Consider the following 15668-nt stretch of genomic DNA (forward strand, 5'->3'; position numbering starts at 1 on the left):
TGTTCTTCCTCCTGTCTTCCAAATGCTTCATTTTTTTATTGCACTCTCCATCATCTTCCTCTTCTCAATACAATATATTCGCATCTTCTTCTTCCTATTGGTCCGATCAATTTGAAAATTGAAAAATCAATTTTGTTTTTCAGTAATGAAAAAATGTTGATCTTGACACTCTAAATATAACAAATAGCCAAGTTGTGAGGAATTTTTTATTTTTATTTTAATTATTTTAAATTTGTACTCTTCTTAAGTGTACTTTTCTTTATTGTACGCTTCTTTAGTGTACTCTTCTAATGCATACCTGAAAAAAATTTTCAGTCAAATCTTTCTTCGCGCAAAAAGCGAGTTTCGCCAACTCCTTTCATGATTTTGTAAAATATGCAAATTCCCGGGAGACACGCCATTCAACAGAATTAGTTTCCAAATCGACTTCTCTCTGCGTCTCGGCAATAATTCGAGATTGCAGCGCGGCGATCATCACCGCGGCCGTGTCTGTCTGTCTGTTTGCGCCGTTTTGCAGTCGATTGCAGGCCGTTAAAATTAATGCTCGCTCGGTTGGCGGCGAAATTGCAGATGCCGCCAACGACATCGGCAGGACGACCTCCTCACAAGAAAACGACCTGCAATCATGAGAGGTCGCCGAAAGGTCAACGACAGGCCATCGCCACCGTGCCTTTTCCCTGCCAGATTAAATTTTATCATCGCAACTTGTTCTTGCACTCTCGCGTCGCTCGTTCCGCTACTTACGGTTAGTGCGCTGCTTTAATTGGCGTTCTTTAATCTCGGGAGCGGAGCTTGCGAAATCCCGGACGGCTTCTTACCCAGCAGCAAAGGAGTTTATATTTGCGAGAGCAAGAAGCCGATTTGTTTGCTTCTTTTTGCGACGACGACCAACAGCATGAATTGACTTGAATTGTTTGCGTTATTTTCTTCAATCTAAATTGTAGCTTCTTTTCTGTACAATTAAACTTGGTCGTGTGGAAATAAAAAATGATTAAATACATTTTTTACTGGCTGCACTAATTGAATTCAGATTGTTGAATATTTATTTCATCAACGTAAAAAATGCTCACATTGATCAATGAACATTTTAATTTAAACTCGTAGTTGAATTTTTCAATGAAGCTGAATGGAAAACACAATCAAATAAATAAAAGCAGAACATTGTAATATTCAAATTTTGATTTCTAATTCTTTCATATTTTCCGTTACATGCAGTTTTGAAGTTATAGAATGAAGAAACCATTTAATTTTTCCATAATTATTTCAATTATAAGTGAATCCACAGTGAATATTAATTGGATTTTCATTATCGAAGAGTCCAATATTTTTTATCAACTATTTATAGCAAATTATGTATGTAACATGTCAGCCAGATGTAAGCGAAAAATTTAATGACCATAACCAAATTAGATATCAATCCACGGACAGAGGACAGATTATAGATCAACAACATCGTTTTCATGAATATGCAAGCACCCCTTACTGACATGAAACATACATATTTATAAAAATAAATTTTATATTTGTGAAAATATTGATTAAAAATTATTTAAAAGTTATTAACTTTAATAATTTAAAGATCAAAGTTAATAAAAATATTTAAAAATATATTACATAAATGTTTTTGTGTATAAATAATATATTAGAAATAATATTATAAAAATATAATAAATAATAATTATGAAATTATATTTTGTAATAAATTATATTTTAAAATTAGCTAAAAAATTTCCTTTCTTCCTAGCAAGTAAATAATAGATGAGGAATGAAAATTTATTTAAAATTCAGTCTAAACCACACATACGAAGGGAAGAAAAATGAAGCGATTTTTCAGCCGAAATCCTCTTCAAAGACGAAGTCGTTTGGGGAGAAAAATGCATTTTAATATCAGAGCGAACGAAGGTGGATGAAAACCGCATTCATGATAAATCCCAGGCGCCCTTTTTCATTTCCATTCGGCGGAAGTAAAGAGACAGAATAGAACGTTATTAGTTCATAAGTCACTTGGTGGGTGCGGGTTGGCAACAGGCGAGTGATATAAAGGTGGTGCACAGCACTGGTTCTCCTGCATTAGCAAGTTGTTGTAATTATAGGGTTCAGCGACACCCGCGCCGCAGTCGTTGTGCTTTTTCCTCGCTGCGGCGAGATAAATCGCGCAGAAAGAAAATCCAGCCCGCTCACTATTTACAAACGCGCGCGCGACCCTCTGCCGGGGACACTCGCTCGCTCGCTCCTGGATTTATTAATTGCACCAGCCGCTGCTCTTTGCTCTCCAGAGTTCGCCACTCTTTATTGTTCTAACTGCGCGCGCGACCCCGATTTGCTGTGCGAACTCGCAGCACATACTTAATTTTTATTCCTCCTTGACGCGGCCTTGTAATCTCATTTTGTCAGTAGAGATGAATGCTCATTTCGTCATTTTTTCTCTTCGGTCAATTTGTAGATTTGGTTTTTTTTTTGGGGTCAGTTCAAGACAGTCTTGTCGGCCTGTGCCCTTAAATGGTGGTACAGAAGGCACCACCCAATTTTATTATTATTGGCCATTTCCATATCAATCTGACCAGTGTTTGGCATGGGTTGTTGGATTTGAATGAAACTTGGCATGGTGATACCCTTAGGGTAGGTGGTCAACCTAAGGTATATAGTTAGTCCAATATCGCAACATTGCCTATTTTACAGGGGCTCAAAGTGGCGATTTTTGCAAAAATAAAGTTTCCTTTAATCTAAATTATCTCGGGTTCTAGTGAAACAATTTCAAAAAACTTGACACCGTTTGAAAGCCAATTAAATGGACTTGAATTCGGCTATAAGCGTCAAGGTCGCAGGTCAAAGTTCAAGGTCACTAAAATTTTGATGAAATTTTAAAAACGCCGCTGGATATTGAAGGACCAAAAATATTTAAATCTTTTCCACAGGAAAAATGTTCCAAATTTAATTTTACATCGGTGTACAAATTTTGGTGATATGTATTTTCTTTGTTTTTGAGATATCTACAGGGGAAGTTCAAAAAACGTGGTTTTTTGGCCCTTTTTTGAGGTCGTAAAATTTTAAACGTCTCTAATTTTGCAAAATTTGCCATAAAATTAAGCAAATACACTTCAGGAATGAGGAACTATCATATATAATGCAATTCTATGATCAGAGTCGATTTTGAAATCCACCCCTACCCCTGGGGGTGGGTTTTGGGGTTAATTTTAAATATGCCCAATGTTTGTGTTTTTGATGTCGTTTCCTATGTTTTCGACATCCAGGAACACGAATCTGAAGTCAGTTTTTGTTTAAAGTCAATAGCCTCATCAATAATTTCACTTGAATGCAGTGAGTTCTCAGCTCCTCGCAATTTGTCGGACAATCAAACTTGCCTCATTCAACTGCGATTATTAATAAAGCTATTAACTTTAAACAAAAACTGACTTCAGATTCGTGTTCCTGGATGTCGAAAACATAGGAAACGACATCAAAAACACATACATTGGGCATATTTAAAATTAACCCCAAAACCCACCCCCAGGGGTAGGGGTGGATTTCAAAATCGACTCTGATCATAGAATTGCATTATATATGATAGTTCCTCATTCCTGAAGTGTATTTGCTTAATTTTATGGCAAATTTAGCAAAATTAGAGGCGTTTAAAATTTTACGACCTCAAAAAAGGGCCAAAAAACCACGTTTTTTGAACTTCCCCTGTAGATATCTCAAAAACAAAGAAAATACATATCACCAAAATTTGTACACCGATGTAAAATTAAATTTGGAACATTTTTCCTGTGGAAAAGATTTAAATATTTTTGGTCCTTCAATATCTGGCGGCATTTTTAAAATTTCATCAAAATTTTAGTGACCTTGAACTTTGACCTGCGACCTTGACGCTTATAGCCGAATTCAAGTCCATTTTATTGGCTTTCAAACGGTGTCAAGTTTTTTGAAATTGTTTCACTAGAACCCGAGATAATTTAGATTAAAGGAAACTTTATTTTTGCAAAAATCGCCACTTTGAGCCCCTGTAAAATAGGCAATGTTGCGATATTGGACTAACTATATACCTTAGGTTGACCACCTACCCTAAGGGTATCGCCATGCCAAGTTTCATCCAAATCCAACAACCCATGCCAAACACTGGTCAGATTGATTTGGAAATGGCCTATTATTATTTTTTTTATTTTGGTTTAATTTTATTAAAAACTCATCATTTTTTTGCTGGCATATCCTTTTTTTGGTCCACGCGATGATGACAAAGAAAGCTGACAACTAAAAAAGAGTAAAAATATTAAGAAAGGATGTGGATTAGGTTGGGGTAGGGGAAGGTCAGATTTTGATATTTTATTGGTGTTAAGGATTTACTGTTGAATTTTTTGTTAAATAATTATGTTTATTTTTATTTGTGCTGTAAATTTATAATAAAACAGGTTCTATTTTCAAATAATTAAAAATCAAACCAAAAATTATCGCTGTCGTAAATAACATAAAAATTTAAATACTTATTATTTAAATTTCATCATTCTTCTTTATTCTTCAAAAATGAAGTCAAAATAAAAAAAAAGAATAAAATTTCTTTCTGTACAAAATTGGGGGAAAAATAAGAAAGAAAATTAATGAGAAAAGTAAAGACAAAAATATATAATTAAATTATATTTGATTTCCCTTTCAAAGAAAGAGAAATAACTGAAATAAGAGATCTGGATGACTGAGGTTTGGTAGTCAAATCAAGCTGAAACGGTTGAAATTTTTGGACCCCAAAATTTAAAAAAAAAAAAAAAAAAAAAAAAAAAAGATTCGCTTCATTTCTTTCTCAGATAACTTGTCAGCGCACTACATCCAAAGAGCCACTTTTAATTGAGGTATAGAAAAGGATTGGATAAATCATTATCAAATTAAACAACGCTTTTTAAATCTTATTCGTTTCTTATTTGCCACGATTTTGTCTAGAGACCTTGAAAATAATAAGGTGACTTTAGAAATGTGGACTTATGCTTTATTTTAAAAGCTTTTTTCTACGTTTAAATCTTGATGACTGATTTGTTAAGGTTTTTTTTTAAATGTTATAAATATTTTAAATGCTGCAATTGATTGATTCGCAATTTAAAATAATGTAAATTTTATATTGTTTTGTTAATTTATTTATTAACTCATTTATTTGCTTGTTTATTTATTTATATTACTAATTTATTTATTCATATATTTGCACTTCAGTTGTTTTTTAGTGATAATTATTGTAATTCTATCCAACTAAATTATTTTACTTCTAGAATGCAAGAAATGCATCGAATTATAAATTTTCAGATTTCATTTACCATTACGGGAAAAAAATTATTTCATTTCCTACAAGATCGAAAAGCAGGCCCTGCTCATCCCTTTTTTCTCGTATTTTGCTTCACCCAATTTTTTCGTTTCCATCCAGTCCAAATTTATGCATGCAAATTTGCCAACAATGCAATCATAAATTCCGTGTCCGCATTAAGGGTGGGCACGGGCGAGAGTCGGGTCGGTAATGGGTGGGTGGGCGGATTGTTTGTGCATCAGCTCACGTATCTGGAGGAACGAACGCGCCGTTCTCTCTCTTCGGCTCGGTCCAACACCATCAAGATCCGCACTTCTGCTCGAGCGGCTCTTTCACTCTTTTCGCCCCATTGTTACACCGAGTGTAGCGCGCAGTGCGGAGATTGATTGATTCGTTTTCTTTTTATTACGCACACAATATGGTCCAACTCCCTCGCAGCATCACACGAGACGAGGAGAAACGACACTCTCTCGTCGCGAGAGATCGGAATATCAATTGCAGCAACAGATCGCACAAAAAATTCCACGCTTGCTACGAAAGTATGAACACGAGTCTTATTCGCAAACGTAGGGAATTTCTAGCAAGGGATGGGGAAATAATCGATGTTAAAATTAAAAAAATCGATTATTTATGCGACTTTTTACCCCCAAAATAATCGACAAATAATCACTTTTAATCTATTTTAATCGCTAGTGAAAATTAAATAAATATTCATTGTGAGGGGTTTAAAAAAACTTATCAAAAAATGTAGCTCAAAATGTTCAGAATGATCCATCCGAGATTTTAAGATGGTCACCAGAAACACTTTTTATCAGGTCGGGACCCCCTTAAGGGTGACTGTGGTGCAGGGGTGAGGGTGAAAAAAATTAAAAAAAAAGGTAGTTCGCAATGATTAGAATGAAACATCCGAGATTCTTAGATGGTCACCATTCTTGCAGGGTTTCTGTTCGAAAAATCTTGATTCAATCTAATATTAAAATTTGTATTAAATATAAACATGTTTCTGCAAGTGAAAAATAACAAAATTGAGTTTTTGTTACCCAATTATAAATTTGAATGTAGAAATCTAAAATGATATAGGACAATATGCTGTTCTAGTTTAATATATATTTGATATATTCTTGTGCAATTAGTTCTCGAAGGGCTCCATATCTTAGATCGATCATCAGCATTGATATAGTAACATTTAATATATTATTACAATGACCAAAGATACTTTTTAATAAAATGACAGAAAAATTTGTTGATTTGCTGCCTAAATTTATAAGCTGTAAAGTCATTATTTATTTATTTTCTACTTTAATAGTAATGATTTAGTTTAAAATAATTATAGCATTAAAAATGAAATAAAACTAAATTAAACTGAAAAATATTGCTTTATATAGTAAAAAAATTTTATTAAATTTATATAATTTTACTTAACGTATTCTTACTTTAAATCTTTAAATGCTAACATAGAACGAAACTCATTAAATATTTATTAAACATCATACAAAAAGAAGAAAATACAATTTACAAAAAATACTGTTCAAAACTTTTTCGAGCAACTTCTAATAGAACAAAATTGAAGATTGATTTCACTCTGCCGCCACTCATCCGGCTGCTTCTGAAGTATGACCCTGCATTGCGGTCGATTTGCACCCGCCGTAACCCTTTTTGCACCACATCCTGGGCGCGAAAACAATTTATAAAATAGAGGCCAGACGGATGGACTGACGGACGTCTCTGAGAAATCGGCAAGGAAGCATTTACGTGAGAATTATCTTAAAAAAGAGAGAGTGAAAAGGCAGGGCGCTTTTTAAGCGGTGCCCCATCAATTTCTCTCGCAGAGGCCAGCACAGCAGACGCAGTCAAAAATAATGCAGCCTATCTGTCTTCTGGACTGGCACTGGCCTTCAGATTTCTGTCTGCTGACTGACAAAGCGTACCACGGCCCAAGTGAAATTTCAAACACGCACGGTTGAAGCTGAGCCATTTTTTCCCTTCCTGCCAGTGCGTTTTCCAGGAAACGAAAAAGTGTGCCAGAGACATGATCATCACGAACGAAATTTTACTTTTCAAACAATAATTTCAAAATTACGATTCAAATATCAAAAAGAAAATTTAAACTTGATAAAAATTCAAAGTTTTGTAAGAACTATTAATTCATCACATCAAGTCAGATGCAAAAATTGATGGATTTTCGCTTCGATCACTCGGAAAGTTCATCAGGCAAAATCGAATCATCCGCGTGAGGCGCGCAGTAAAAAGCGATTAATTTCAATTACGAATCGTGAAATCGCACTGATTGAAACGCGCGCGCGGACACAAAGGCGCCGTCGGAAAATGTTTCGCAATCACAAAAGCTGCAGTGGCAGACTTCAAAGCGGCGACCGATAATTATGGCCAATGTTCGGCGTCACAATTGGCGAGATCAAATTCATTAGGGAGAATGGCATGCATGCTGATTGCGAAATTGGATAGCGCGCGAATATTATTCGGAGGCATTGTAATGTTGGTAATACGAGAAGTACTCTATCAATATTTGCATCCAAATATAACTGGCAGGTTAATAAATTTGCATGCACCGGTGATATTGATGTTTGGACCGTGCAACGTATTATTTTGCGACATAATTTAGTCAAGCACAACATTATTACGGTCAAGTTTGCTCTTGACTGTGGTGGTAATTTTAAACAATATAACTGATACAATGGAAAATTGGTATGGATTTATTATTCAACAACTCAGGGGCATTTTTGCAAGAGGCTCTTGCAATAGAAAATTTCACATTATATTTTAATCATTTTTGTTCTTCATTTACCAAATCTCCAAATCTATATGAAATTATTGATGTAATTGATGTAAGATGTTGTGTATTTCATGTATCTGAATGGAGAATAAATAAATAAATAAGAAAAACTTGAAATTAACTTTATCCATGTTTGAGGAAATAAATTTGATAAACCGAAACTTTTTTTAAGATTTCATTTTATATATCTTTGTTACATGATAAAAAAAAGTCGTTTAGGACAATTTACAGACTGTTTTTTCGCTTGGTTTTATTGAAATAATTAGAAAATTTTGGCAGCGATATGCTGTTTGCTGCAATAATTTAATAAAATTATAGAAAAGATGTTTTGATGTCGGGCGTTTTAGCAGACATCTGCTAGTTGTAAACCCTTTCTTCTCTTTTTTCCAATTTAAATTTTTGTATTGACCGAGAAGAATAAACAATAATAATAATAATAATAAAACTGTTTTATTTTGGAATAATTAATTCAATTTCAAGCAGATTACATTTTATTTCATATTTTTTGGGCAAAACTTGGCCAAATCGTTCAAAACTCAAAATAATTAATCCGATTCTGAAAAAGGCAATTAGAAGAATGCTTTTAGATCTTTTGCTAGCTGTGAAATTCTTATTTTTTAATTTATTTCAAACTCGTTCTCTACTGTGGAGCAAGTTTATCAGATAATAGACAAAATAATACATTCACTACAATTATATTTCACGAAAAAAATTTCTTATGTTTTCTAGCTTTGACGCTTTATTAAAATTAAGTTTTAAAAAAATTTGATGTGCATAAAAATCCTTATTCACTTCAAATTTTTTGTTATCAACACTTTATTTATTTATTTTATATTTGGGCCGATTGTTAGCTTAAGTCAATTTAAACTTAGGAGGCAAGTTCACAAATGAACCTCAATCCAGTACCTAAGCAGTCCACATCATTCCAAACGCGACCATTAGTGCCGGAGAGTCTTGCAGTGTAGCAGAGACAGTTTTCATTGCCGAACGCGTTGTTGGGCTCCCTGTCGTGAGTCTCGTTGAACTTCGGGAAATAATGAAATGGTCCAACTTGTTTTCCATTTGTGTACCAGTAAAATTGGCCCTCTGAACCTAAATCTGTGCCGGCAAACCAGAAGTCACCGCTTTGGCCCCTGCCAGCTTTATAAGGAATTGAGTTAAATTAATAGCATAATTTTTATGGATAAAAAAATTTATTGAATGTAATTAATTACCCATTAATTCTAGCAAGTCATTATTTTTCGCCTGTGTGTCTGGAGTGGCCAATTGAAGGCCATTTTGATGGCATAACTTCCACGCCATGTGCCAGTTCACCTAAAATCAAAATATTTACAAATTTTAAAAATACAAGAGAAATTCAAAGATTCTCACCTGCACAGTGCTCAAATAATATTTGCCTGTTGGGCGCGTCACAAGCTTCTTGGCGTATTCCCCTTGCGGAAGATCAGCTGTTTTAAAATATATTTTCTTTTTAGAAAAAAAATTGCAATTATTAATTATTTCTTTACGTTTATTATTGTCCACAATCGTCTTGTTGATTGTTTCTAACAAATCTTGCAAGCGTTGGTCCACATAATCCGTGCCGTTATTTCTCTCTTTCAACCTTTTAAAATATTCAAATATTTATAAATATCAAATGATTAAAAGACATTTATACTTCATATCACAAATTAAGTCTTTGAGGGTTTGCTCTTTCTTAAGGCACTTGATCTCCTCCTCAATTATAGCCGCCTCCAAATCACAGTTTTCAGTCAAACTGTCTATGGTGATTTTCCACTTTGATCTTTCCGCTTCTATTAGACTCGCCACGACATTCGATTTTTCCTCCAGCAACTGCACTCGATAGTCGCACAACTGCTTTTGCAACGGGTCCATTACACTGCTCGCAAAAATTTTAACATTGGATATATTTTTTATAAAATAATTATCGTAATGAATAATAAATACCATTCCGTGGGGAGGCTTATCGATGTCAACTAAAAACATAAATTAAAAAATATATTTAAAGTTTATTATTTTGGAAGAAACAAAAAACAAACCTGTATTTCTCCCTGTGGTGTCTGTGCAGAACCCTGAGCTAGGCAGATGCCGATGAAAAGTGCAAAACTTTTCCACAGCATTTTTGATTACTGAATAAATCCAGATGCTCTTGTAAAGTGTGGCACAATTTTTCCCACCTCCATTTATATACCGTGCTGAATTTACTGCTGCGGGACAATAAATTAGTGCGAAATTAGATAACACAAAAAGCCGAACTGTATTAAATTGCAGGGCATCAAGAGATAAGTGCCATGATTCGCAATGGATCTTATCAAACAAACGAAGTTAAATTTTACTAGCGTTATTTTAATGATGGCGCTATTCACAAATAAACTTAAATTACTTTACAATTATGGATTTGATAATTTCATTTATACTTTTTCTTGGTACGTATGTGTTTAACGTCAGAGCTATAAATGACATACTTGCACAGCGCAATGCTTTTCAGTGTTTTTTATATTTATGCTGCCCTCCATACCCCAAGAAAAAAAAACAATAAAGAAGTGCAAATTTTTTATAAAAAAAGTAAATTAATAATAATAAAAATAATTAAAGATAAAAAATTAAGCAAACCAAAGACTTGATGTAATTAAGATGTTGTGTTTTTCATATTGTATCTGAATGGAGAATAAATAAATAAATAAGCAAAGAGCCTTGGAAATTTATTAACATCGTTATTTTTAATGATAAAATGTAATTTGAGCGTAAACTTTAATTACTTACAATAACTGTAAGTAGAGATGTTATTACTTTATTATGAGACATTGATATTTCATATGAAGGCTCACATGGAGATTGGACAATGATAATTCTTACGTGTTTAATTTTAATAATAATATTCTTTTTTGGTAGGCACACTGTCTGTTTTTTTATCTATAAAGAGAGAAAAATAAAAGCAAAAACCTCAAACAAATTTCAGTGTTTGTTCTCCTGTAATATAAATCATTGATAACGTTCCCTTTCTTGTGATTCTTTAAGCTTTTCTGATTCATCCGAATTGTTTTTAGGTGGAGCATCATAAAAATTTTTATTGCAATAATAAACAAATTTATTGTCATCAAAAACGATATAAATGCGAGTTAACAATTTTCTACACACTCACGAATCTACTCTCTTTGAAGAACCAACAATGCAGAAAGGAATTTTCGTATTTATCATTGGACTCTGTCTTACAAGGGCCAATCCTTTGGAGCTATTGGATGATAATATTGAAGTTGACGACCACGAAGCACAGGTTTTAATTTTGAAATAACTTCCAAAATTCTTTTCAATTTCAAAACGCTTTTCAGGTGCCCGAAGATCCTCCAACAGGATGGTAGCTCTAATTTTCACATTTTTTATTTCTATAAAATAAATAATAATTTTAAAATAGCTCCCAAGAGGCACTTTGTGACCAGCAAGTGAAGCAGGCGGAGGAAAAATTGAAAGCTTTGACGGACATTCTGGCAGACGATAGGACGGTGGGGCAACTTTCACTGACCAGTGTGACTGAAATCTGCGAGTTGAAAGTTGGAAAATGCGAGAAGGAAAAACTCTGTTTAATAAAAGAGCAAGAGTATAAAGACCAAATCTGCGAATTGAAGTGCGCATATTTTTTAGTAAAATATATTTAAATTTAGATTTTTATTTTGATATTTTCAGACTTCAAGGTGGTGGCGGAGATTTTGAAGAACTTCTGAATGATTTATTGGAAAGGTTAAATCAGACTTCTATCAATCAACCAAAACGTAATAATAATAATAATTGAGATAATAATGAAATAATACTGAATATTTTATCAGCTGTTCCGGACAGTGAATATGGGCGCAAGCTCGTGACCCGTCCGACTGGAAAATACTTTCTGAGCTCCGAAGGCGAAACTGTAAAATAATATTTTTTTATGATTTTGTAACACAACAAATATAATTTATAATTAGGCAAATTGGTTTATGGCGTGGAAGCTCTGCAAATTAAACGGTTTGAATTTAGCCACTCCGGACAACAAGCAAAAGAATGATGACTTGAAGGCCTTGATAGGTATATTTTTTATAAATTATACCAAAACACAATTATAAATTGATGCATAATTAACATAAATTTTCAACATCCCATTTATATTAACAATAATCATATACCTCACCTTTCTTATGGAACGCTGAATCTGTTTTTTTTTTAACTGGCAAAATTTATAGCCATTAACATATGCATTATCGAGCTTTATTTTCTGCAGCTAACATAGAGGGAACAATTTGGTTCTCTGGTACCGACCTTGGATCCGAGAGTGACTTTTATTGGGCAACTAGTGGACAGAAAATTGACTACAACGATTACGCCAGATATAATAACTCATCGCAAGAGCCTAATAATGCAGGCGGCAACGAGAACTGCCTCCATTACAATTCTTTTTTGAGAGATCAGCGCGGTTGGAATGACTTTGGCTGCTTGTCAAGAAGCAGATTCTTATGTGAGCTGTAGATTTTTTCGATCAGCGCTTTTTTTTAAACAAACAAAAATGGAATTTACATCAATAAATTTAAAGATGTATTTTATTTTGAATTTTTGTTTGTTTCAACTCTACATCTATTGTGAATTGTAACAGTGTTAGTAGTCCTAAATTTCAACATTATACTTTTAATTGCAGTTAGATGCACTGATAAATCCTAGTAGGGATTAAAAATTAATGGATTTTTTAATTCTAGAATTAAAAAAAAAATGAATAAATAATGAAGGTCAGAATTCAGTGCTAATTGAAAATTAAAAAAAATCGATCCATGCAAACAAACAAAATTTTAATATGTTATCCCATAGGAGGGGGATCTCTCTTTTTAGTATTGTCAAAAGAACATGATTATAATTCCTGATGCTTGTTAGTTACATCTCAAAACGCTGTCAAAAATGTGAAAAAAAATGCACACACCATCGAAATCCATCCGACCACTGACAAAGCCCATTCGCCTCTTTTATTCAGATTACTGGCCACTCGCCGTCTTTTTTGCCAGCGGTCGCATTTCGGACCTAACGTTTTTCCCTCTCTAGCTGTGTCCGTATGCTAATGGGGATAACGAGCGCAAAGGGCGAAAAAAAATCGCGGCTGGCTCTCGCGGCCGGAAACATTATCGTAGTCGGCCGCGCGACAAACTGCGTCGCGCTCCATAACATTTTCAGCGTTTCGCATAAAACTCAGATTCGTTATCTCGTCATGTCACTGCAAAGTGTGCGCTAAACGAACTTGACATCTGCCCACTGCTATGTTTTGCTGGTATACAAAAAAAAAATGTTGATGTTTCTGCAAATTGCACATTAAAATGAATTCTTCTGACATATAATATTATGCTTTGCCTGTAGAAAATGTACTGATTTGGTGTGTTAATTATTTTCCCTGATATATTTTCAGGATATTTAGAAATAGAATTATTTCCTACTTTCAAAAATAAATAAAGAGAAATAATAACTGAATTAAAACTTTTGTGAAAAAGTTTCCTGGTTACAACAAAATTCTCAGGAAATATATTTTTTATTTTATTCTCAATTGCTCTCGTGTTGGTGTGAATTTGGTCCCACTTACGAATATCGCCTATTCATTTCCACTGGTATGGGCAGCCATACAGATATTTAAATTGAGGCACCTGCACCGAAAATAATACTTCTTTCCACTGGCGTATCCGTCGAAAGGAAATAGCTCGGAAATGAAAAGTATAACCTTTTGATAAAGTCCCTGCCCGCCCATGGATGGTTCGACCATTTGGCTCGGGTGCGATTTTACTGGCTGCGTGTCTGCATGCACGATTTTAGTCCAGAATTGGGAGCTGCGAGAGAAAGAGGAAAAAGGTCAGGCAATGGATACATCAGCCTGTGCACCGCCTCCCCTTGTTAATGGTCGTGTTAACGGCCTTTTTTTCTCGATGTCTTCATATTTTTTTCCAGCTCATTTACATTCTCTGGGCGCTTTGTGTATGAAAATACTCCACTCAATCCAAATAATTGTAGGTCAAAATGAAAAAAAAAAATGACTTTTTCATTCAATTTAAAATAATATATACATATTTAAATTGTGTTATATTTTAAATATCAGTTCAAGCATTAATTAAATATTATTTTAAATATAAACATTTCAGATTTGGATCAACAGACAAGATAATATCTGGCTAAAGGGTTCATTTTTCATAATCCTAGCATTTTCTTTTGTCCGTCACTCAATTTCTTTGTCCGTCTCAACGAAAACGTTTTTCAAATATATCACAACGCGCTCGAGCAACCCAAAATATTTTTTCCTGATATGGGAGCTGAGACAATGAAGCTTCCTTTCATTTTAAAAGTTTTGCAGCCTCATTTTGAATCAAAGCGGAGACAAAGGAACAGAGAGAAAAAAATGGCGGAAGCCGACTCTTGATTATTCATGAAGCTTTAATTTGTCAGATTTGCCAGAGTGAGTCGCGCAAAGAAGTTGTAAACAAGTTTCTCCGGAAGACGCGGCAAGTGAAGCACAGCCTCGGCGAATGATTTATTATTCACTCTTTTAGCCCGCGTAATTAGATTTATGAAGACAGGTGCGGCGGCGGTGATCGCTCTTTCATCCAAAGAGACGCCACGCAACAATAGATGGGGCGCTTCATTTCTAAATTTCAGCTAATTTTCTCTAATAATTCATTTTTCGACACGGAAACACAATTATATGTTTTTTTTCTCAAATAAAAGCAAAATTAATTGAGGAAAAGTTGCTTTGACTTTAACAAGATATGAAAATGAGTTTATAACACATGTATTAGTTATAATCATTTTATTCGAAATAATCAGTAATTCAGATTCTGAATTTGTTTTCAATCTCTTATTTTATATGCAACATTCATTTTTGGACATATAAATTTGTTTAATTTTTCAAAAACAATTGGAAAAATTATGTTTCCTTGTATCATTTTATAGTCAACTACTGAAATGAAACTTTAGAATTAAATTCAGAGAAATTTAGTTGATTTCCACTCATAAAAAAGTCGTATTTCAACATTTCTAGATATGCAACCTGCTCGGCTTGACTGCAATGCAGGTTGCCTGGAAGAAATACAATCGACCGTTCCTTTTGCAGTTCTGGGTGATTTTCACTTGTTCTCAACCGCGAAGAGAGACCCCCGAGGCGAGAAGTATAAGCCGCTTTCGTTCTTGGTCCGGTTCCAAAGTGCATAAAATATGCATTAGTCGAAGGAGAAGCTCGGCGGCGAATCGCAAAGAGCGGCGGAACAAGCGCGGCAATGATCTGCCAATGCTTGCAGCTATTTTGCTGACACATTATTTTTAAGTGGGTTGTAACTTGGCAAAATCTGCATTCGCTTGTAAAAACGGCGTGCATTTGGCCAGCGCCACTTGCATTTTAGTGCGGGACATGCAGCTGCTCTCTTTCTGGCCAGCAAATGTTGCCTGCGCAGCTCTTCCGGCCCGCGGGGAAAAGAAAAGAGACTGAAAATAAAACTTAACTGCATCGCGGCCAATATTCGTCCACGTTCCTCCGCTCGCAGAAAAACCCACCTTTCCGTTTAGGAAGTGAATCCAGTAAATTGGATTTGTTTAGCACACGCGACGCGAGAGCAC

At 34.4% G+C, this 15668-nt stretch overlaps 2 protein-coding genes across 2 annotated transcripts; one reads left to right on the top strand and one right to left on the bottom strand.

Moving 5' to 3' along the window:
* Positions 1–8260: 8260 nt before the first annotated feature.
* LOC132195406 (uncharacterized) lies at positions 8261–10258 on the bottom strand. The gene is made up of 7 exons (XM_059617369.1): positions 10109–10258; positions 10017–10045; positions 9727–9948; positions 9578–9672; positions 9441–9517; positions 9284–9383; positions 8261–9209 (listed from the first exon to the last, which is right to left on the bottom strand). The coding sequence occupies exons 1-7, from the start codon at positions 10187–10189 to the stop codon at positions 8938–8940; spliced, it is 876 nt and encodes a 291-aa protein (XP_059473352.1). The 5' UTR covers positions 10190–10258; the 3' UTR covers positions 8261–8937.
* A 931-nt stretch (positions 10259–11189) lies between these two features.
* On the top strand, positions 11190–12644 carry LOC132195407 (ladderlectin-like). Its single transcript, XM_059617370.1, has 7 exons — positions 11190–11343; positions 11399–11424; positions 11482–11691; positions 11751–11836; positions 11891–11970; positions 12026–12125; positions 12319–12644. The coding sequence occupies exons 1-7, from the start codon at positions 11239–11241 to the stop codon at positions 12561–12563; spliced, it is 852 nt and encodes a 283-aa protein (XP_059473353.1). The 5' UTR covers positions 11190–11238; the 3' UTR covers positions 12564–12644.
* Positions 12645–15668: the final 3024 nt, after the last annotated feature.

The sequence above is a fragment of the Neocloeon triangulifer genome, unplaced genomic scaffold, assembly GCF_031216515.1.
Source record: "Neocloeon triangulifer isolate White Clay Creek 2 clone unplaced genomic scaffold, ASM3121651v1 ptg000009l, whole genome shotgun sequence".
In the NCBI taxonomy this organism is placed as follows: Eukaryota; Metazoa; Arthropoda; class Insecta; order Ephemeroptera; family Baetidae; genus Neocloeon; species Neocloeon triangulifer.

Coding starts and splice junctions, on each gene's coding strand:
- LOC132195406 (XM_059617369.1), bottom strand. CDS start 10,189: ATGCTGTGGAAAAGTTTTGCACTTTTCATCGGCATCTGCCTAGCTCAG. Junction 10,046..10,108: donor CACCACAGGGAGAAATACAG/GTTTGTTTTTTG, acceptor TTATGTTTTTAG/TTGACATCGATAAGCCTCCC. Junction 9,384..9,440: donor ATTATTTGAGCACTGTGCAG/GTGAGAATCTTT, acceptor TTTTGATTTTAG/GTGAACTGGCACATGGCGTG.
- LOC132195407 (XM_059617370.1), top strand. CDS start 11,239: ATGCAGAAAGGAATTTTCGTATTTATCATTGGACTCTGTCTTACAAGG. Junction 11,837..11,890: donor TTCTATCAATCAACCAAAAC/GTAATAATAATA, acceptor ATATTTTATCAG/CTGTTCCGGACAGTGAATAT. Junction 11,971..12,025: donor TGAGCTCCGAAGGCGAAACT/GTAAAATAATAT, acceptor ATTTATAATTAG/GCAAATTGGTTTATGGCGTG.